This window comes from Trichosurus vulpecula, chromosome 6, assembly GCF_011100635.1.
Source record: "Trichosurus vulpecula isolate mTriVul1 chromosome 6, mTriVul1.pri, whole genome shotgun sequence".
Classification (NCBI taxonomy): Eukaryota; Metazoa; Chordata; class Mammalia; order Diprotodontia; family Phalangeridae; genus Trichosurus; species Trichosurus vulpecula.
This window is the reverse complement of record NC_050578.1, coordinates 47,989,567-48,013,733: the sequence shown is the minus strand read 5'-3', so window position 1 is coordinate 48,013,733 and position 24,167 is coordinate 47,989,567. Positions and strand designations below refer to the sequence as shown.

The 24,167-nt window shown below is 38.0% G+C and overlaps 1 protein-coding gene across 1 annotated transcript in view; it reads right to left on the bottom strand.

Moving 5' to 3' along the window:
- Nucleotides 1–24,167, bottom strand: part of COL25A1 (collagen type XXV alpha 1 chain) — a 560,431-nt gene that overhangs the window by 38,237 nt on the left and 498,027 nt on the right. Inside the window, exons 24-29 of the mRNA XM_036764944.1 lie at nucleotides 16,332–16,355; nucleotides 15,635–15,679; nucleotides 13,148–13,192; nucleotides 8,732–8,812; nucleotides 5,889–5,951; nucleotides 5,289–5,339 (exon numbers count right to left, since the gene is read on the bottom strand). Coding sequence (XP_036620839.1) covers nucleotides 5,289–5,339; nucleotides 5,889–5,951; nucleotides 8,732–8,812; nucleotides 13,148–13,192; nucleotides 15,635–15,679; nucleotides 16,332–16,355 — 309 coding nt within the window. The remainder of the gene's footprint in view (nucleotides 1–5,288; nucleotides 5,340–5,888; nucleotides 5,952–8,731; nucleotides 8,813–13,147; nucleotides 13,193–15,634; nucleotides 15,680–16,331; nucleotides 16,356–24,167) is intronic.

Here is a 24,167-nt window from a genome sequence, read left to right as displayed (position 1 = left end):
CTGTGCCACCTAGCTACCCTGAATAAAGCACTTATTAAGAAATTATTATATACAAACTATTGTGCTACTTGCTAGAGATAGAAATAGAAAAGTAAGACACTCCCTGCTCTCAAAGGCTCACATTCTAAAGGTGGAAGATTTGAACAGCAAGTCAGATGGAAAGGTCTCATTTTGTGACCATCAGGATAGCACTTGGGTTGTCTATGAGTTGTCTCTCACTGTAACTATGTGCTTAGACAACCTAATTTTCTAGTCATTCATTTCTTCAATATCACTTTTTGGAGGCAAGTCATCACGGGTAATATGATGCCTACTCCATTGTCCTTTGGGCTGCCGGCAATCTTGACTTTGGAGAATTGTGGTTTTCCATGTTCTGTGATTATATACTACTACCAAGAGAAAACTAATGGGTGTTTAAAAAAATTGAGTGTATGAATGTCTTGAAATCATTGGAAATACTGCACAACCTCCCAAATACAATGTAGCCCAGTTACTTTTCTTTTGAAGGCTCTGCTTCCCATCCATCTTCAGAGCCTATCCAAGACATATATATATATATATACACACACACACACACACACATACACACACACATACATATATACATATATATGTATATGTATATATATGTATGTGTGTGTGTGTGTGTGTGTGTATATATATATATATATATATATATATATATATATATATATATATATATATATATAAAACAATGGATATTTTCCATTCCATTTTTTCATAGATCATTAGCATGATGTCATTCTCTTTCGATTGATTATGTTTCTCACTGAACAGGTCCTATGATATTCTGAGGCTTGATGACAAGCTAACAACATGTGGAAGACCTCACCATCTACAATGAATCCATCCTCCATTTGGACTTCAGAGGAGCACTTTTTGATGATTAGAGGCTTGAGATTCTAGGACTCTTATATGGTCCTAAGACATTCATGGTAGATACATGGTTGGAACAGAGTCATTAAGGCAATTTGCTCTATTGAATCAAATTTCTTTCTGTACCCAATAGAATAAACACAGTAGGATCTACACCTCTCAGTCAATTGTATAATTAAAAAGATATGTATATTATAAAGATATAGATAAAATCATCTACGAAAGCCTGCCTATTCTCTTCTCATGTGTTCTTCATGGATATTTCTTCTTCAAGGTATATTTTCTAATTCTTCACTGGGACATTATAAATATTCAATTCTATTTTAGATTCTCTTCTGTTTACATTGCATATAGATTTCCTGGTTCTGCATATTTACTCTGCACCAATTTTATGTCCTTCACTATTTTTTCTGAATTCTCATATTCATAATTTTTCACAGTAAAATAATGCAAAGATTTTATAAAGATGGAAAAGTGGTCATATAGGTTAGTTAGTTACTGATGTGTTCTTGATCACTTTTTGGAGAAATAATAATACCATTTGAGATTTTTTACAATTGTTTGGTGTCTTTCCTTCTTTGAGTAATCAATCCATTAATAGTTTCAAAATTATATAAGCTCCAGTATATCTTTCTTCTGTGTGTGCATTATCTGGCTGAGTCATGTTTCCTAACTTTTTTTCCTTAGCCACCGTTTCTCCCTTTTCAAATAGTACGTTGATTACTGAGGCGTAATGGGGTGATTGCTAAATTGAGTTTTAGCGGTTCCTTTGCTTTTGATAGCAAGACCAGGATGGTGTAGAAATACTGGCATATCTGTTTCATTTTCCTTCTTTTCATCGTCCCCTTTTTATTTATCTGCTAAAAACACTCAGTGTATAACCTGGCTTGCTTGGATGTCACACAACTATATCCAAAGGCAATAAGAAAGATCATTCCTGGGTCATCTCACCCTGAAAGACTCATGAAGAATATAAACAGACTACCCTGACAATAATTGAAATTTATGCTTCAAAACTGGTTGTAGTGGGTGAAGTAGTAGAGGAATCCTGTGAAGAACCTGACAAGATCTTCAAAGTGAATTAGTATAACCTTTAGTACTTGGTGACTTCAATGCAAAGGTCAAGAGAGTGAAAACTCTGATAGAAAATATTGTTCAAAATTACGAAATAAAAAAGCCCCAAGCTTCACTATTGCATATTATTAACACTTTCTTAAAGTGGGGACATACAAAAAGCACCAAATTATATCAAAAATGAAATTGATTGTACCTAAACTGACAGGTTAACTGGTTCCTTAGATGAAAATAATTTCTGAATCAGCTGTCAGTGTGCAGGGAGAGCAAACGTCAGAATCAACAACAAACGAGAAGAATAAGGATGAGGCATATTACAACACCTGAAATCTGACTTATTCAAACCTGACCTATTCTTACAAGCTACTTACACTGAAAAAAAGGGAAATGGGTAAAGATATTGACTTTGTCATTATCTATCACAGAAGTTTAACTAATGTAAAGCAGTCGCTACAATGAGGAGGTCAAAAGAGTCTAGGAACTATGTCAGGCAGTATTTGATCTCCTTTGTAGGTGAAGAGACATGAGCCAAGGGCAACACTAGTTTGGGATAAAAACTTATCATAGGAGGGTATGGTAGGTTCATGATGGAATTGCCTTATTTAAAAAAAACGCAACAGGAAAATATGAAGGAGGGGAAAACAAGTCTCACAGTTAAATAAGGGCTCATTAAAATTTTGGTGAACTGTTACAATGACTGAAAAACAACTTATTAAACACTTTCTATGTGCCAAGAACTGTGGTGTATGATTTACGTTTTTCTCTTGAGATCATTATACAGGTTGTCCCAAAAACCTTAGTGCAATTTTAAGGTATTAAAATTTAAAATTATGGGGTAGTTAGGTAGCACAGTGAATAGAGAACAAGGTTGGGAGTCAGGAGGACCTGAGTTCAAATTTCGTCTCAGACACTTGACACTTACTAGTCGTGTGACCCTGGGAAAGTCACTTACCCCCGGTTGCCTTAAAAAAAAAACAAACCTTAAAACTATTAAAGCTTTAAACTGCATGAAGACTCTTTTTGGCCAGCATGTCTGTGTGTGTGTCCTCTGACAGAATGGAATTCGTAGGAACAACTGTCCAAAACCTAAAAACTATGGGATATTTTGTCAATAAGGGTATTGGGGCAGGCAAAAGGTCACGTCAGGATGGTGAGGAGCACGTAAAAAAGAAAGACTGGGAAGTCAGAAGTGGAAAGAAATCTAGAATCTCGGGCTTTCATGCACTCACTAAGAGATCTCTTAACCTGCAGGGAGAACTATTAATCATTGTCCAACTCTCTGCCCCACTGGGAAAAAAAGTAGAATTCAGGCAGAGGGGTGAGTGCAGGCAAATGTCTTCAATGGCTCAGTGATGACATATCACAGTATCAATCAGTCTAATCACTTACTAGAAAGATCTTGCAAGTGAGTGAATCAGGCTACAAAATAATGCATTGTGGGGAAGTTGATAAGAAATCCAGAGAGACTAAGTAGACATCTGAACAGAACTGTGCCCTTTAAATCCTATTTTGGTTTTTAATAATTATCTCAAAGGACTCTATTTAGAAAATAGGAAGGGGTAAATATGTTTCATGTAAAATAATAAGAAAGAATTTATCACGTAATGAAATATTGCATGACTATGTGTGGCATTTTTTTTTAATTGCAGCAGTATGCTCCCTTCAGACAGATGACTGATAAACATTTTTCTGGAATCAGCTTGTTGGTTTATCAGAAGTTGTCTCCACTTTTAACTTGGCTAGAATGTACTTCCCAAGAGCCATTACTAAGAATAGATGAAACGGATACAATGTCATCTCACTTCCTTTTTTCTAAAGCTTTGGGAGGGAGTGTTGGAGTGCCAACATCATAATCACTAGGCTTAATGGGCTAGTAACTGTAGTGCCCTGAGAAAGTATATGGAGGTGCCACCCACTGCAGAATGGAAGTGGTCATTTATGAGACGGTGGGATTGTGGCTGGTGCTACAGCTTGGGACTCAGGTCTTTTCAACCATTTTACCAGCCTTCTCTTTATTTAGTCAAACATTTATTAAGCTTCTACTATGTGCCAGGCACTGAGCTAAGCACTGGAACACAGTAGAAAGGAAGAGGGACCACAGTTTATCATATAATAACGTACAGATGGATGCATATACATATACATTATAATATATGTGTATATCTCCATACACATATATTGCCCCCCTCCCGAGATCCAGTTGTTAAACATTTACCAGTAGACTCTTGGGGAGTATGTGTACATGTATAGATATAGAAATATAGGATATAGACATATACATAATCTATATTTATATATACACACAACACATTCATTATACACATATGTATACATGTCTATGTATATACATACATGTATTATATGTGGCACTTTTATGCAAATGTGTGTATATCCTCCCTGAGACCCAGTTGTTAAACATTTACCAGCACATCCCTGGGTAGTGTGTGTGTGCGTGTGTGTGTGCGTGTGTGTGTAGACAGATATAGAGATATAGCTATATGCAAGTATATTTATAGACATAGTACATGCATTAAACATATAAACACATGTTTGTATTTATATACACATATACATATGTGTTTGTATATGTGTGTGCGTGTGTGTGTGTGTGTATGAAAGAGATCTCTGTTGAACAATGGTGGAGATAGATTTGATTTTTTTCATTGCCTGCCTTGCTGAAAACTGTTAAAAAAACCCCAAGTGTATACGAAGTTTATTTGCAATAGAAAACAATTATGTTATATAAATCAAAACCTTTCAGAAATATTATCTGCTGGCCAGAATTTTATTTGTTGAAGATGAGTAGAAGCTACCCTCAAGGGTGTGCTTCTAAACTGTTTAAAAACTGGATCTCTAGAAAAGAACAATTTACCCAGGATGCACTTTTAAGTGTATTCTGCATTATTATTTCTTCTTTAGACAATCAATTAAACAACATATCAAGAACTAATGTATAGCCTTTGGTGATTTCTGAGATATAAATTCTCACACTGAAACTTTAATGACCAGCTCTTGTCAAAGCAGTAGGAGCTAGTTCCAGTAGACCCCTGAACCTACCTGTTATCTTTTCACAAGGATTCCATATGTCCTTCAAAGTTAGTAACTAAGTCATACCTTTGTGTGAGGAAAAGATACTGTTCTAAGTCTTTGTAGTTCAAAGCACCAGTTTAGTTTCTTTCTACGTGGTTCTTGGTGAATAAAACAAACATGGCTAGCAATTTTCTCTGGTCAACAAGATGAGCCCAGCTGTGTTCAGGCTCTCTCTAGTTATAGGCTCATAAATAAAACATTAGTTGCTAAAGAAAAAGAAGACTTACCATTGGACCTGGTGGACCATGGGGGCCTGGTGGGCCTGGTGGGCCGATGATCTACATATTAAAAATAAAATGTGTTTATTTCCTTCAGATAAGTTAGATTGAATCCCTCTAGTTTGCTGCTCTCATTATTAGAATAGGGAGAAGGGCCTTCCAAGGAAAGTGATGCATTAAATTCTCTATGTTTTAGATTCCTTCCACCAAATACCAATTGGTCCAAAAAAGGAAGCAACCAATTATTAAGTACCGTAAATGCTACAGCTACTACCATATTTCCAAATATTACAATGAGCAAAAACATGGCTCTGGAGACAACTGAAAGTATGTTCTGCCTTCAAAATTCTACCCACAAACAGTGATGGAAAGCCATTGATTTTTTTCCTTGGAGTTAGACAGCCCTCTGAAAAATTACTTCCAACCTGTTCTCCTGAGACACCCATTGTACAAGGCTGACAGAAATTTCCTTTACAGTTTGACACACCAAGACATTAGCAGTTCCTACAGTTGTTAAACCATCTGGTGCAGGTCTGGGCTCAGTAAATGTAAGACCTGTTTTCCAATGTTTTATGGACAACCACAGGAATATAACCACAAAGAACTTACAGAGGGTCCCTGGGGTCCTGGTAAACCAGAATCTCCTTTTTCTCCTTTCATGCCATTGGCACCCTACAAAGAACATGAAAAAATTCACTTTAGTGTTCATTACCCCCATGTAACTGGGCCCACTTGGGCTACTAGCAATTGCTATTATAACATGCTACAGAAATGTGTTGCTTATTTTCAGAAGGATTGCAAAATTACGTACGTTCAACACACAAATAGTATTGTCTCCTCGCTATGTTTAAAAAGCTTGTTGAAACCTCCAAGTTCTTTTGGGCATATCAATCCAAAAATACAGTAGAGACTTTTGATTTTTGTGTTTTACTTAAAATTTACTTTAATATTTCTCTATATTGCAAAGGAACACCTCTACTCCTAGATTTTCTAACTAATTTAAATATATTTGCAGACTATGCTATGCTTTTTTTTCTTTTTGGTTAGAAGCTGATCTTCATAATTTAACACTCTCTTACAGGACTATGTGCCAGGTACTGTATGCTAGGTGCTGTGGACACAAAGATAAACACCACAATAATCCCTTTCCTCAAGCAGCTTTCGTTGATCTAGAAACTTGATTAGAAATCTCCTTTGTTAGATCCTCTTCCAGACCATACTGTCCAACCATAGGTGTCCCTTAGGGTTTCTCTTGGTCCCTCTTCACTTTCTGCCCATTTAATTGTCCTCTCTACGCTGATGACTCTTAAATCTATTTATGCAGCCTCTGTCTCTCTGCTGACCTCCATTCTTGCGTCTCCAGCTGCCTTTCAGACATCTCAAACTGGATGTATGTCCAATAGACATCTTAAACTAAATATATTCAAAACTAAACTCATGATCTTTCCCCCTAAACTCTCCTCCCCTCTCTTAACCTCCTTAATACTGTCAAGGGCAAGACCATCCTCCCAGTCCCTCAGACTCACAAACTAGATGTCCTACTCCACTCCTGTCTCTCACTCGCCTCCCCCATATCCAATCTGTTGCCAAGACCTTGCAATCACCTTTGCAACATCTCTCAAATACACTTCCTTCTCTCCTCTGATACTGCCACCACTGTGGTGCAGGACCTCCTTAACTCACTCTTGGACAATTGCAAAAGCCTGCTGGTGGGTCCTCTTAAAACTTATTCCATATCCCATACTCCAATCCAGTGACAATGGCCTCCTTGCTGTTTGTTCCTTGAACAGGACCCTCATCTCTTGGCTCAGGATATTTTCTCCAGCAGTCTCTCACACCTGCGATGTTATCCCTCCTCATCTCCACCAACTAGTTTCCCTGGTTTCCTTCGAGTCTCGGCTAAACTCCCATCTTCTCCAGGAAGTCTTTCACAACCTCTCTTAATTCTTTTTTTTTTCCACAGGGGAGGAAGGCAGGGCAATTGGGGGTTAAGTGACTTGCCCAAAGTCACACAGCTAGTAAGTAGGTCAAGTGTCTGAGGCTGAATTTGAACTCAGGTCCTCCTGACTCCAGGGCCGGTGCTCTACTCACTGCGCCTCCTAGCTGCCCCATCCTCTCTTAATTCTAATGCCTTCCCCCTTAATTATTTTCTATTTATCTTGTGAATAGCTTGTTTGTATATATTTGTTTATTTAGATTGTAAGCTCCTTAAGGACAGGGACTGTCTTTTGCCTCTTTTTGTATCCCCAGTTCTTTGCACTATGCCTGGTCTATATTAGGTACTTAATAGTTTTTTTTTGACTAAAATAAAAACCTCTATAAAATCTTATCAGTGGCAGTCACTCCATTATTAATTGCACATAAAATCTAAACTCCATTCATCCCCTGATGTAAAGGATTTTACCCAAATTACCAGTGCTAACTTGACAAGCATTTCACAGGGGAAATAGGAGAGAAGTCTCCCATAAACTTCAACTATACATCTACTTTTCCTATAAATAAGTACATACAAATTCTCAGGGAGGGTTTGTTTGTTTTAACACACCCACAAACAGGGTACCAAAGTGCTCTCTCTGCTCCCACTCCATTATTAGTTATTCTAAAAAAAACTGATTCTTTTTATGCTTCTAGTTGACTTCCTGACATCTATTTGCTGAGTTTCCAGGAGGACAAATTAACAGGAATGTGGCGAAGCAGGGTTTTTCATTATTTCCTCCAATGAACATGATTTAGAAAAAATGGGAGGTTGTATTCTCTGATCAGTTAGTCATATTCCTACAGAAAGTCAGCATGGCACAGTGCTAGTCTTGGAGTCCAGAGGACTCGGTTTCAAATTCCACCTGAGACACTCGCCATGAAAGTTTGTTGTGAACTTTATGAATTTCAGTTTTCTCATCTGTAAAACGGGGATCATAATAGCACCTATCTCAGGAAGTTATTGAGAGGATCAAGTGAGAGAATGTATGGCAAGGTACTCTGCAAGCTTATAGTTTGAACTCTGCTCGGAAGGGAAGTGAACTTGGAATTGATAGACAGGCAACCCCCAACATTCTGGTGAGCTCTGCCTGTCCAAAGGTTTCTACAGAGTTACCCTTCCCACCCACAGCCACCCTGGTTTGGAGCATTATTATCATTACAGATGTTTGCCAATATGATCTGGTATTCAGAGCTGCGGAAATAAATCAACACTCCCATCCTTCCAACAGAAAAATCATGGCGCCCATCACTCTGATTCTGAAGCTAACAAATAATCTTTCTTAGTGATTTGATATTTCCTGATCTGGAAGTCAGCACACACTCACACACACATGCACGTGCACACACACACACATACACACATACACACAAACACACATATACATAAACACACACATACACACAAACACACACATGAATGCACACACACACACATACACACTACTCCCCAAACCTTTATGCACATATACACTCACCGGTAATCCAGGAAGTCCAATTCCTCCCTTTTCACCTGGCTGACCTGAATCCCCCATTTCTCCCTTTGAGCCTTTAGGACCCTAAAACATATAACAAATCATATGGACACCTGTTGGTCAGATTTGGGGTTAGGCATATTTCCAGAACAGCTGCCTCAACGGGCAGGTAAACAAAGACCTTTTTTTCCTCCTCAACACTGGAATGATTATAATGATTCTGATTCTGAACAGCCATATCCAGACCCCAGTAAAATTGCAAAGGCATGGAATCACAGAATGTCAGAGTTGGCATATGCCTTAGAGACCATCTAATCCACCTTTCTCATTATATAGGGGAAGAAACTGTGAGACCCAGACAGAAGTGACTTGCCTGGGGTCACACAGCTAGATGATGCTTTTATTACTCTCACTGCAAAAAGCCCATAAAGTAAATCAAAACTGCTTTTCTCATTTAAAGGAAGACCTAAAAGTGCTTTGTTCGTTTCAGTGAAGTATGAAAAACATGGCATGGGGTGGTGGCAGTCTGTGCCCTGATATTTGACTTCACCATTCAAACTTGGCATCGTTCCCCTTTATGGGAGCAAAGTGCTCAGCTCAAATTTCAACAGTGTAACTTACATTTGTTATAAAACTGGATAGGGGACTAGGGACTGGACCTATGATTTCAATGGAATAAGGAACCTCTCAGATGAAGAAACTCCCTCTCTTAATACAAGTTGGCAATTCTCTGCAACATATAGTCTTCAAGAGTCATCTAGAGTGCTCGGATGCAACATAACTTGTCCATGGTCAGACAGCCAGCATATTTCAGAAGAAGGACTTGAATCCTGGTCTTCCTGGCTCCAAAGCCAGCTCTCTATCCACTACTTCATGTTGCTTCTCATAAAACTGGATGCCAATTCAAAATTGAAGATCAAATATGTCTCTATTTTTTTCTTGTTGTGGATGCTCAGTTGTATCCAACTCTTCATGACCCCATTTGGGGTTTTCTTGGCAAAGAGTGGTTTGCCGTGGCCTTCTCCAGCTCATTTTGCAAATGAGGAAGTAGAGGCAAACAGGGTCAAGTGGCTTGCCCAGGGTCGCATAGCTAGTATCTGAGGCCAGGTTTAAACTCATGAAGATGAGTCTTCCTGACTCCAGGCCTGGCACTCTGCCACCTAACTGAGGTTATTTTTTTAAGTACAAGTAAACATTGTTGACATTATCCATTGAAACAATCAATTCCTCTTGCTGCTACAAAGTTTACTAAGCCCCAAGTGCTTAATGATGTTTCATATTTGTCATTAGTGCTCTTCCTAAATGTTTTTTCAGATCCCTTATCTGATTTTATCCTCTTCACAGCCCTTTGAAAGAGGCAGTACAGGTATTATTATATCCATTTAACAAATAAGAAATGGATGAGTTTGTCTGCTGAGAGGATCATTGGATTGTAGCTTCAGAAGATCAGCACTGAAGTGATTTCCATCGGGAAAGAATTGTCATCAATGCCGTGTCCCTGGCTGGGTCCTGCTCAGACTGGAGATGGCATGTGCCCAAAAGGAAATACTCATTTCTTTTCACGAAACATCACAGATGATAAACCATAGTCTCTCAAACTACAGAATAGTGTCCTTCTCTAGGTTAGGAATAAATGAAGGACAAGAATAGTCTTTTCTTATTCTTTACTTGGCTTTATAATACCTCATACAGAACCATGAATGTAATTTAATAAATTGTCATGAATGAACCAACAATTATGAAGGAATCTGTTGGATCAGTATTTTCACAGTTTGTGGATCAGTCTGATCTTAATTATACCCAGAAATCTTATCCTAGTGTGACTCCACTTAGTGAGACTGAATGATAAGAATACTTTACAAATATTTATAAATAAATTACAAATAGGAACAGGTTCCTGTATAGACTCTAGGAGAGCCAAGTTATCATATCAAGGTGATATTACCTTTGCTAGCATATCTTTATATCTATCCTTGGTAATTATTGAAAAGTGATTGAAAAGTGATACTGAGAGTTTTGTTTTTGTTTTTATCTAGACCTGTGATTTCATTTATATAGGGAACTACCAGTGAGGAAATTTCCTTTACTGATGGCACAGTAGATAGATGGAGTGCTGGACTGGAGTCAGGGAGACCTGAGTTCAAATTGGGTCTCAGGCATTTATCAACTGTGTAACCCTGAGCAAGTAACTTAACCTCTGTCTGCCTCAGTTTTCTGATCTGTAAATTGGGCATAATAATGGTACCATCATTTTGTGATGATAACTGGGGAACAAAAGGTAAGATTTTAAGCATTTATATAGCCCTTACTATGTGCCAGGAACCATGATAAGTTCTTTACAAATATTTCATTTGACCTTCACAATAATGATAAAATGAAATAATATTTGTAAAGTGCTTTGTAAACCTTAAAGCACCATATAAATGTTAAGTATCTTTATTATCATTATCAATGAGAACAGCAACTTCTGCTGCTTATAGTCTATGAGAGTTTCCAGGGGCCATTGAAAGGTTAGATGATTTGTTCAGAGTCATAAAACTAACATGTGTCAGGGTGAAACTCAAATCTCTGAATGCCTGAATCTGAGAGGCCAGATCTCCATTCACCATGGATCTCTCATCGTAAGATGCAATAAAGCCATCCTAAAGATGAAGACGTCTTCTGAGACTATGTGAAATAGGGGCACAAATTTTTTTAGAAAATCAAATGGGATGTGACAAGGCAGTAAGGCATACAGCAATGAGTGTTGTACTTGAAGTATGAAGTCCTGGGTTTTAATCCAAGATCTGACGCTTGTGACTATAGGTTGTAAGGGTAAGCAAAGCGAGACATTTTGCTGTTTTTTTCTTTTGGAGTACTTCTCAGCACTTGGGCAATCAAGTACCTTTGATTGAGTCTTGCCTTTGTTTGAATCAAGAGTCTTTGACTGAATCAAGAATCATTGATTAGAAACAGTATATATACTCTGAGGTGAGGTTTTGCTTTGGGAGCTTGTTCATTGGAAGAGCGTTCATGTTATGTAGCCAGATGAGACACTGGGTAGTGGTTAAGGAGACCCCCAGCTTTGAAAATCCAGATGTTAGTGTTTCTCTCTCTCTGGTAACTATGTATGTATTGTCTTGGTCAGACAGTTAGAAGCCCTGTCTGTTGATTTGTGTTATTTTGCTCTGTTTATAATTTCTGCTTGTAATTTCTGTTTGTATTTTCTCTGAAGTTCAGAGTGCTGACTTTTTCCCCTGAACTAAGTGAATGATGTATGGATGTTCAATTAAAGTAAGATTGTTAACCCCTTAAAGTTGCTTTCCTTTAGAAAAGCAGATCAAAGAAACTGTGCTAGCAGCCCTCCTGTGTGCTGGTGTTATTGATCTTACACCCCCACAGCAGCTGCTGGTAACATTGTTGTTACATAGGTAAATCATAAGATCTCTTAGAAATTCAACTTTCTCATCTGTAAAATGGAGATAATGTGCTCTATTGAAAAGGACCCTGGAATAGAAAAAAGGAGCTTTGTAACTTGGGACAACTCCTCCCCTCCCTGCTTCATGTCCACATGTTCCATCCATGCTAAATAAGAGGGTTGGACTGGATAATTTCATTATTTCACTCAGCTCAAAGACTATATGACTTATGTATAACATATTATGAACATCATTGTTAAAAGAAACCAATATGTGGTCTGCAAAGGGTACCCAGACTATATACTGAGGACCATTGGTATAGAGCATCTTAAAAAATTATTTCTTCCTTAATTCATTACTGAATGAAAAAAGTTAGTTCAAATGATATGGTATGTAAATCTTGATATATTATTCTGTCTTTTTCACTTTGATCCAAGGCCTGCCTATTTCATAAGGTTGTTGAGGCCAAATTGGGACTAAAAGATGTAAAAGTATTAAGATAAAATTGTTATACAAGTACAAAGTGACACTGATATCATAGAGAGGAAGCATGGTGTAGTGGCTAGAAGACCTCAGTTCAGATACTATTTCTGATGCTTATTAGCTGTGACCATGGATAAGTTATTTAATCTCTGATCTGGGGTTTCTTTATATGTAAATGGGAATGAAAGTAATACCTGTTCTGTCTGCCTCATAATTATATGCCTCCATACATGATGATTTTTTTGTAAACATTTAAGCTCTAAATAAAGTGACTATTATTTTAAAAAATTATATATTATAACCACTATTATGTTTAATGCTAAAGCATCAAATAAGTTATATTTTCTGAAATTAAATGTGATCTCTGAAATGAAATATGATTGATTTAAAATTCTGACTAGAATAAATAACTTCAAATCATTTGTCAAACTATGTAATGGTCATGGACCAATTTTTACAGATCTTAAACTCCTGTTGTATAATAAAAATGGAAGTAATGTGCAACAGCAACAGCATAGATGATATACTTGGGGTATACCTGTTCACCATCAACTCCTGGTGTTCCCGGAGATCCTGGCTCGCCCTGTTAAAAAGGAAAAATAAACAGTATTTCCTGGCTTTCATTCATCATTTGCTTCACTAAGTACCAGCACACTCTAACCCATCAGATGAAATAAATCAAAATGATCCAAATCAGAACCGAATAAGAAATTCTGACATCATAGTGTATGTCGAACTTGGGAAGTGTGTGCTTCCCAAAATTGATCTCTTCAGTGCTTGTCTGTAGTATCTAGGACCCAGTACTGCAATTGTGACAACAGAACTAGGCTAAATGTTTTCAGAAAGAGTAAACCCATCAAGGGAATTTAAAGGCAGGTCAGGCCATGCCCTGCAGCAAAAATCTATAAGCCTGAGTTAAGTTCTTTTTATTCCAAAATCCTCTATATTCACTCTTGGTAACCCAGGGTTGGAACAAAGTCAAGCACTGAAAGTTTTCCCAAAGCATAATAAGCAATGCTTCTTGAATTTACAGCTCTATTTTAACTGGCACAGTTTTCCTTTGTTTTGAGACTAGGTCTCTCTCTTCTCCAGGCTGGAAGTACAATGGCCACTGACAGGCATGGAAGCTTTGACTTGCTCTGTTTCCTACCCAGGATGGCTCTCCCTACCTTAGAAAACCTGACATCCCTGCTTCCCTTGCCTGGGGGCTTACTATAATGGTGCCAGACTCAGTGCCCTTAGCCTACTGTAGCTCAGAACTCCAGAACTTAAGCAATCCACCAAACTCAGTTTCCCTAATAGCAGCTATCAGAGGACACCACCATTACCAAAACTAGCACTGTTTTGAAAACTGATTGAAAAATGATAACCAGTGTGAATATGTTGTGATTTGAGTCATGACTGTTGGAGAATACAATAAATCAAAGAGCATCTGATTATAAAATTACTTCCAGGTAAATTTAATATCCTACACCATTCTAGGAAGGAGCTACTATTTACAATTCACATTATGATGGAATTTCTTGATTTACTTTATGCTACAAGTATAATGATTTATATCTTTAATTGAAGCTATTAAAAATATTAACTTGTGCCACAGACACCAGACCAAGTTTTATTTAATTTACAGACATCTGGCTCTATTTCATTTGGAAAAACAATAAGCCAACAGATTTCATGAGAGGTCTGATAATATTTATTATAGAGGTAGTTTTTATGTGAAAAACAATTTCACAGGCTGGGCATATTTACTGTGTTTTAGGGGAGATGCCTTGATGCGCTGTATATATTTGAATCTATATCATAAGATATCATCTATTAAATTCTATAGACCAGATTCTCTGACAATTATCCGTGACTATCTACAAGTGAACTTTTAAGAACCTGATTGATCTGCCAAACAGAGCATTTTTCAAGGAGGGGGGCTCATGTTTGTATTTTGTAGAAAGATTTGGTGTGATGGAAAAAGAAAACACAACATGAAATGACTAAAGTTGCTCTCATCGGTTGAAAAACAAAAGAAAACAAAACTCTGAGTTTCGTGGACTACAACATAATTTTAAAGCTTTCCAAGGCTTATTTGGGAAAGTACGAAATTGAACATATGAAATCCATATGGTGAAAAAAGAGCTTTCTTATCTTGGTGTTCTTTCTCTTTATTATAGGAGCAAAGTACAGTTGTACACAAATGGCAAGGAATACTGGAACGAGGTGAACTGGCCAGGTCCTAGTCTTGCTCACTGCCGAAATGGCACTCAGTGCTGTCACTGTGGCCTGGATAATGATTGTTTTTCTAAGCATTTACCCCTTTAGATGTTTAACCCCATATGTTTACAGGGAAATGTAATCCACATGTATGAATTCATTGACCCCTCACTCACCAGAATATTGTAATTTGACGTGCAAGAATTCAGAAAGTACTATTTTGCCAAGAAACAAAATACTGAATGAGACCACAATAGATTGCAATTTAGCTGAACACCAAAGTGGAAGTGGTTACCAAGCATGATATAATTGTTTCATTACTTCCAATGCAACGTAGGAAATCTTTTTGAAACTGTATACCCGTAAGGTGTTCAGCTGTAAGTACCTTTACATTTCCTGTCTACCATATCACCATCACAACAGCCCTTGCGGTGTACTGCATCACTTGGCAAATCTGCTTTTAAACAGGGATGGCATCGTGCCCTTGGAGATGGGAGAGTCTAGCAAGTAGAGCATTTTAAAACGCATAAACACATACTATATTTTTGAAGTTGTTTGAATGATCATGATTAACTTAATGACAATTAAGAAGACACAACCAGAATCTTGCACATCCAGAGTTGAAGTGAACTTTCTTGAAATGCCAGACTCATACTTTAGTTCATTGATTAAATTTCACCCCTCCCGAGTGGTTGTTTCTGTCCCTGTTTCCCTAACTAAAATTACTGCTGAACTTCAAGGATCTTCCTATCTACTTCAGGGAACTGTGCATGGATACATGTACATATTGCTAATGGAAGCAAGTAAAATAAAAGATAACCTTTGGTCCCTGCAATCCTTGTGGTCCGGGAGGTCCTGGGGGTCCCTAAATCGAGAAAGAAAAATAGATGTCAAAAATGAGAGCAGGATTAGGTACTGAAACAACTCTAGAAAACAGCTAGTACACAAATGCTACACACAAAAACAATGATTGTGATAAAAGCTGATTTATAGCTTGGAATAATCCTACAGGGCATGAACAGACCACTAAGTTAGGAGAATTCTATAATTTCATATGTTAATGATAAACAAAAACATTTAGGTCAAAGTAGCAATGGGAATTCTTTGGCAATGGAAGTTTGCCACTAGGCCCTTGCATTCATTCTTTTAGGACACTTAGCTTATAAATATTTACTTTTCTGGATGTTCCCTCACCCTAAGCCAGATTTTATGAACATTTAAAGCCATAGCTGTGATATTTAATAAGTTTCCACCAGCTTCATCTCATAGTATAATCTCCATGTTTTTAACCATGTTTTTTTATAAGCTAAAAGTGACAGAGACTTTTTTTCTGCCATAAGATAGAATTTAGTATAACTCAACCAGGACTAGCATGATGTAGGAATTTATTACTGTGAGGAAACCCAGAGATAAATATCAGGAAATGAGAGTGCTAGAGGAGGGCCATTATGACCAACATGCAACCACACAGAAGAGACACATTTATGAACCAGAGCAAAGCATGCAATAGGAATTACCGTGACAGTTAAGGTAGTAATCCTCTGTTGGAAAAATGTATCAACAAGAGACAACGTTACCAATGTGGCACACTGACATATACTACTACATTTGTTTAATAATCAACTCTTCTGAGGATGTAGAGAAAGATGAGCATGTCCTGCATCGCCAAGTGTCTATTAGACATTTCAAACTCGATGAGTCGACATCTCAAACTCACCATCTGCAAAACAGCAGTCACCATCTTTCCCCCCTAATCTTCCTTTTTCTGAATTTCCCTATTACTGTTGAGGGCATCACCACTCTCACAATCACCCATGCTTGCAAAACCTTGGTATCACCTTCAATTCCTTAGTCTAATTCACACATATATAATCTGTTACCAAGTCTTGTAATTTCTTTCCCCATAACATCTCTCACATTTATCCCCTTTATGATACAGTCACCACTCCAGTTTAGGCTCTCATCACCTCTCATCTGAACTATTGCAATAGCCTCCCCCCCCCCCGACTTGGTCTCCCTAAGTTTCTCTTTACATCAATCCTCCTCCTCACAGCTGCTAGTGATTTTCCTCAAATATAGGTCTGACCAATTCATGCCCCTCCCCCAACTCAATAAATTCCAATGGTTCCTTATTACGTCTAGAATCAAATACAAAGTCATTTGTTTGGCATTAAAAGCTATTCGCAACCTAATGCTAATCTTTTCAGTCTTTTAACAATCACTCCTTTCTCTCTACTCTATACAGTTTTATGTTTTGGTAGCTTAAAGACTGCAATAAAATTTTTAGAACACCCTAGATTTATCTTATATACACTAATTCATACGGATGTTATGTCTCCCATTAGAGAACAAACAAAAATAAAAAGCAAGAGAAATACCAGCAGAATGATGGAGGAGGGATAGTGTCCAGAGAGAAAAAGGAAAAGGAATTCTTGCCATCAGATCCTCCCTCTGACACAGTGTACGACCCTGGATATGTCACTTACCTTTTTAGTGCACCTAGGTACTTTCTAAGAATTTTGCTTTGGCAAAAAGAATTCCCTAAGTGGGAGTTCCTGGACTGATGAAAATCACAGGTTTATAATCAAAAATATTTAAGATGAGAAAGTTGTGTGTGTGTTTCAGGTACAAGGGTGCACTGGTTATTCTCTGCCTTTAAAAGTACATATGTATTATGGAAGTTTGTTATTACAACCACCAATTTGGCAGAACCTTACCATTCACTGAATTTCTTACTAGAGAATCTTGCAAAATGGGAATTCCATTTGTGCTGTATTATAATGATCATCAATGCCCATTTTCTTTCCTCTTGGGTCTTTTGGGTACCTTGATTAGGGGTAGGAATTAATATTGTAAAGCTGCCACATACTGATTATAACAGTATGGAGAGACGACAGTAACAAAGCATAATTATGCTATTTGAGGAGGGAGCGTGGGTTGGCATGGCTCACTGTGAATATTTAAGCCTGCAAATCACAACTCCAAGAGGATTGATTGTTTCCTGCAATAGCTTTATTGAGTCTGCTTCCTCTTCAAAAGTTCTGAAGAAAACCAATTGGGAGAAAACTCTTCAGTGGCTGTGCTTGCTATCAGAATAACTGAATTTCTTCATCTCTAAAGCCCCGGCTTAGAGGATCCAGAAGGTCTATTGATTCTCATTATTTTAAAAATCCATCCTGGAATCTTACACTTTGCTGAGACCTGGGGTTTGCTTCCTGGTGTTTATCTGGAGGTCTTGTGAATGTCATTTAATAAAAACACCTTTCTCTGATCCATATTTCCTATTTGCATCTCAGAATTGCAGGAAACTTACAAATACCATTATTTTAAAAAACTTACAATTCTCTTTTTTGATTTCAGTATTTGATTCTTGATATTTAACTGAAAAATAGCTGTGGTGTAGTAGGTAGAGAGAACCAAACTTTGAATCAAGAGGGTCTGAGTTCAGGTCCTGCTTTTGACACTTTTTGGCTGTGCCACCCCTCAGGCACTTCTGTAAGAGTAATACAGGGTGTCCTAAAAAGTCTTACTACAATTTCGAGTTATTAAGGCTTTAAATTTTACTTAGATTTCTGGGATTCTTTGGATAAGTTGCAGAACAAGCATCATTATATGGGAAGTTCCATCACCATGGGTTCCTTATAAAATGAAATTATAGGTACAGTCCAAATGAACTGTATGTGGCAGAGAAGGTAGGCCAGTCATGTAGTGAGAAGGAGGGTTGGCCCATATACTTCCTTGGTATCTAGACAATGTCAAGGGATATAGAATAATCCCCTTGGGCCACTGGGAAGACACTTCTGTGGGAAATTTCTAGAAAGATATGGACAAGAGTCAAGCAGGTTGAGAGGGCAATGGATGGGTTGCAGTCCACATTGCTGGAAGGAGTAAAAACATTGATGAGATCTCAGATTCATCAAAGCAAAACTTAATTAAACCACTCTAACAAGTCTCTCAGTGACATCATCTCTACAATAAAATTGATTGTGTTCATTTCAGCCTTAATCAAAAGCATGACAGGTGATTAAACATACACACCTCTAAGATAGAAAATGGCTGTAATTAAGAATTCAGTTTTAAAAAATAAACCCATACAAACATAATATTCCAGCAAATATAGGAATGGACAATGCTGATGATTCTGGAGGAGGTTACCTAGAAAGGAGCTGTCTGGACTGGTTTTGTAGATACTAGGGGCACAATTCTTAGTTCCTTTATTTTAAATGATTGGTTTTTTTGTTTGTTTCAAAGAAGCAATTAGAAAACCAGAGAGAGAGAGAGAGAAAGAGACAGAGAGAGAAGGAGAGAGAAAGAGAAGGAGAGAGAGAGAAAAGAGAGAGAGAGGGAAGAGAGAGAGACAGACAGAGACGGAGGGGGGAGAGAGAGAGAGAGAGAGAGAGAGAGAGAGAGAGAGAGAGAGAGAGAGAGAGAGAGAGAGAGATCTGTGAGAATCCTTTAAAATGTTTCTCTTAAACAGGAAAACATGAAATCAAACCAGAGGGTGGTGAGGGTCCTGGAGAAATAATCTAGTCCATCTGCCTTTAGTAATATTTAAGCAAAACCAAGCAAATGAACAGACAGCACATATAAATCACACTTCCTACCTAAACTAGAGATTACTTTTCTTACCTTTCATAAACATGATGGTATTTTTCTCTTTTTGAACAGTTTTATGAGTTGCCTAATGAATGATATACCTGATAATCTGAAAATGATGCTTATAGAAGCTGATGCTAACAACTGAAACAGCTAACAGATTGCCTTTTAAAAGAGCAATGTAGTTAAGTTCATATGGTCTTGAATAGGCTTGAAACTTAGGGGGGGCAATTTACTGTTTGCCCTGCTAACTTACAGGACAAATGACTACCAATGAAGCTGACTTCACAGGTCTGCTGTTTTTATGGTCACCTGGAAGTGCCCACATGCAACCACACAGTGCTATCCTAACACCTGCAATGAAAGACACATTTTGTATCTAGTCCTGTAAAGTTGAAGATACATAAACCCAGCAGGGTTCTCTCTTGAACTCTGGTAGTAATTTGAAAACCATGGCTTCAGTAGTGATAGAATAAGAAGTCTTGTTCTCTCCAGTGAGACATGAAATGAAATGGGAAGCATGAACTACAGCAAATATAAATTGGCTTGAGCCAGCCAGGCTGTTCCGTAATTTATTCCCCAAGAACTCCCACGTGAAGCCCTTTAGAATCAAAGGCTGTTTTGTCCCCTGTGTCCCATAATGATGCCAGATTGAAATTACCTATCACTGATTCTGCCTTACACCTGAAGAAGAGGTACAGTTTATGAGAAATATTAAAGCTTAAGTTAGGAAGCAGAGGGTTTTTTATTGCTAATTGCTCGAAACTTAACTGCCTGGCAAATTAAAATGAAAACAAATGTCTCATGGAGTGCAGGCTATGGAATGAAATGATGTATAATCATTTGGTATTATATTATCAGTGTGGTGCCTTATAAATATACCGTATCTTGTACATTATTTAATGATAGCTAGCATTTATACAGTGCCTTAAGGTTTGCCCGGTGTTGTACACATGAACTTATTTGATCCTCACAACAACCCTGTAAGGGAGGTGTGGTTTTTATTGCTATTCTACAGATGAGTAAACTGAGGCACAGAGATGTTAAATGACTCGGCCATGATCACAAAGCTAGGGAATGTCTGAAGCAGGATTCAAACTCAGGTCTGACTCCAAGTGTTCTATCTGCTACACTACTTGCCTTTGAAGGACGTGTGATGTTACACTCTTCACTTATGTATGTAAATTACAATGTATTCATGCCCTCTCATCCTGAAGTTCTTTTTAAAAAATATTTCCATAAATTCTCTGTGAAGGAGATATCCAACATATTAGTGTTCTTCTAGGTCTTTCACTATTCCCAAAATACCAGAGCCACATGTTGGCTGGCCATCCATCTGTTACCCTCACTGTTGTCATGTCCTTTTCTATTCATACATGTCCTTGATGGTGTCTTATACGTTCTTTGTGCATGTAAGACATTGCTGGAAATGGGTGGGAGTCTACTTAACCCACTTTACATCTCTCTCCATTGTCCTTTGGATTACCCCAAATCTTGCTCCTTTGATACATATAAAATCACTACAAGCACTTGCTGTTCTCTGTGCCATTTTGTGCCTTTGTTGCTTACGTAGGCCAGCTAGAACTCTTAATCTCTGCCAAGGCTCAGCTTAAATGCCTTCTCTGACAAAAGCTATGACAATCAAACAAAAACTGTGAACATTTATATCAAGCTAGAAAGACTTGAATTATGGTCCAGATTGCCGGACTGCTATCTGAGGACCAACTTAGCTATGCACAAAGAGTCTAACTGCCAGTAAATTGGCCAAAAAATAATAAAATTTTTGGCCATGCTAAGCCCTGCAATAGCTACAAATAAAAAATTAACCTCAGTTAGTAATGAAGTAGTGAAAAAGGAGGCAGAGGGCACTAAGTTCTAGCCAACCTCAACTCTTAGCAGTTCCTGAAATTAATATTTCATTTCCTACCTCTGAATTAGCATGAGCTATTCCCCATGACCAAAACTCACTCTTTATTCATTCAAGTGGCTCACATTCCTCTAATATTACTATTCCCCAATGTTTCCTCCTTCACTCCAGTCTCTGAGTGTACATAGAGGAGCCAAAGCCAACCCCTTGACATGTACCTTTGATCTCACCCTTCCTGTCTGCTCTAGCGGATTGCTCCCAACATTATCCTTAGCTTCTAATTTTCAGTCATTTCCTATCTCCTCCCTCCCTCCTAGACACCTACAAACACAACCGAATCTCTCTGATCCTAAGAAACAAAAACAAAACACCTGTAAGTCCTACTTTACCCGCCGAGTGCCAGCCTATATCTCTCCTCCCTTTTCCAGCTAAACTCCTTGAAAAGACTGGCTACAATCTAGTGTCTCCATTTCTCTGACTCTTTTCTAAATACTGTGAAATTTGACCTCATCATTCAGCTCAAACTGCTCTCTCCAAAATTACCAGCACTCTTATAATTGCCAAATTGAATGATATTTTCTTATTCCTCATTAAATCGATAAACATTTATTAAGCACCGACTATGTGCCAGGCACTGTGCTAACAGCTGAGAGAAATAATGATAGCTAACATTTATATAGCTTACTATATGCCAAGTACTATTATTATCTAATTTAATCCTCACAACAATCCTGGGAGATAGGTGCTATTTATTATCCTCATTTGACAGTTGAGGAAACTAAGGCAGACAGAGCTTAAGGGACTTACCTGGAGTCACAGAGATAGTGTCTAATGCCAGATTTGAACTCAGGTCTCTCTGACTCCAGACCCAGAACTCTATGCACTGTGCCTCCGAGCTGCCTTAACATTCTTCTGGACCTCTCTGAAACATTTGACACTATTTAATCACTTTCCCTCTCTTGGTTTCCATGATTCTGCTTTCTCGATTTTCCTTCTATCTATCTGTTCATTTCTCAGTCTCTTTTGCTACATCTTCATCCAGGTTTTGCACACTAACTTTGGGTATCCCCCAAGACTCTGCCCTGGGCCCTCTTATCTTTTCTCTCCATGCTCTTTCATTTGGTGATCTTGTCAGCTTTTGTGGGTTCAAATATAATATCTATGCAGATCTATCTTTCAGTCCCAGTCTCTCTCCTGACCTCCTGTCCCACATCATCAACTAACTACCTGTTGGATATTTTGAACTCAATGTTCCATAGGCATCTCAAACTCATCATGTCTCCCTTCTGAGTTTCCCTATTACCTGTCAAGGGCACCAAAATCTTCTAATCACTCAGGTTCACAATCTCAATGTTCTTAGCTTCTTTCTCTCATCCCACATATCTGATCAGTGACCAAATCTTGTCATTAGATACAATTCTCAGTCACTAAGTAATAAATAATACAGTAATTTTACACTTCAAACACTCTGTAGATACACATATACATCAGTGGTGGGATTCAGCTGATTCATACTGGTTCGGTAGAATCAGTACCTAATTTTAGGTTGAATTTGGCAAACCGGTTGTTAGTGGGGGCGGGCTTCCCCCCTCGTCAGTAGTGGCAGCTGTGCCTTGGCTCAGTTCTGTGGAGAACCGGTTGTTAGCTTATTTGAATCCCACCACTGATATACGTGTATGTAGAGGGAAGTCAAATTGGAAAAGTGGAGCTTAATAACAGCAGGGCTGATGCTTATAGCTAATATCCTTGCCCTTTGGGATCCTAAATCAAATTGTTGACTATATACGCTGCAAGTTAACTCACTAAAGCAACACTTTCCCAAACCTTAAACATGTTTCCTTTTGTATTTTTCAGATATAGAACAAAGAGAAAAGGTTTTTTAAAAAGGTAAAGAAAATGAGGTTGAACCAAGGAGCAGACGTTTCTGCAAGGCCTACTAATGTTTCATTAGTTAAAATTAGTTATATGATCAATAAAGCTCTTCTAGAGCTTTTTCTTACCTTGCCAGGTAATATTAGTAAAGTCATGTGCTTGCATGACTTTGTAGATGTAGAAAGGAATGTAGAAAGTAGTGTAGAATGTAGTGATGTAGAAAGGAATAAATTAGCAGGGCAAGACAAAATTGAGTCAAGCAGAGAAGGCCGTTGCTAGCATTATTATGCATTTAGTGATTAAGCAGCCATCCATTGAAATAAGAATTTTGAAACCCTCATTTATGCCTAGGTCTATTTGGCAGAGAAAGGAGGCACAATTTACTTGAGATGCCCCAACTGATTTACATTCAACAGCTAGGGAACTCAAAATATTAAATCATATGGTGGTGACTCCAAGGGCAGAAATGGAATAAAATAAATATTATGTAAAATATATTGATATACATATATGCATATGAAGTATAATCACATATTATTGATGATAGGGTAATAATAACATGGAGAGAGAATATATGTGTATATACTTAGATCTGTACACAAACGCATATACGGGTATCTATATCTACCTCGAGCTAGATAGCTATCTAATCTATCTAGAGAGAAAAGGAAGAATAGAGATTCAGAAACAGTGATTTAGGTGGCAAAGCAGATGAAGCATTAGTTTAAGAGGTAGGAGGAGAATCAAGAAAGTATAGTGTCATAGAAGCCAAGGAAGAAAGGCTAAAGAGCAGATGTTCGCTATGAAATGCCATCAAAAGGGAAGGTAAGTAGTGAGAAAAGTCCATTGTTGTGTCTGTCCTTAGTTCTGGAAGAGGACCATGACATCAGGGAGACGATGACATGACTTGCAGTTGACTTTGATTTGAGTGAGGGAGGGCTGTGCAAGGTCACCAGCCTCACTTTCTCCTCCAGAGCCATCTGGGTCCAGTGGCCAGGTATTCCCTAGGATGACTGGA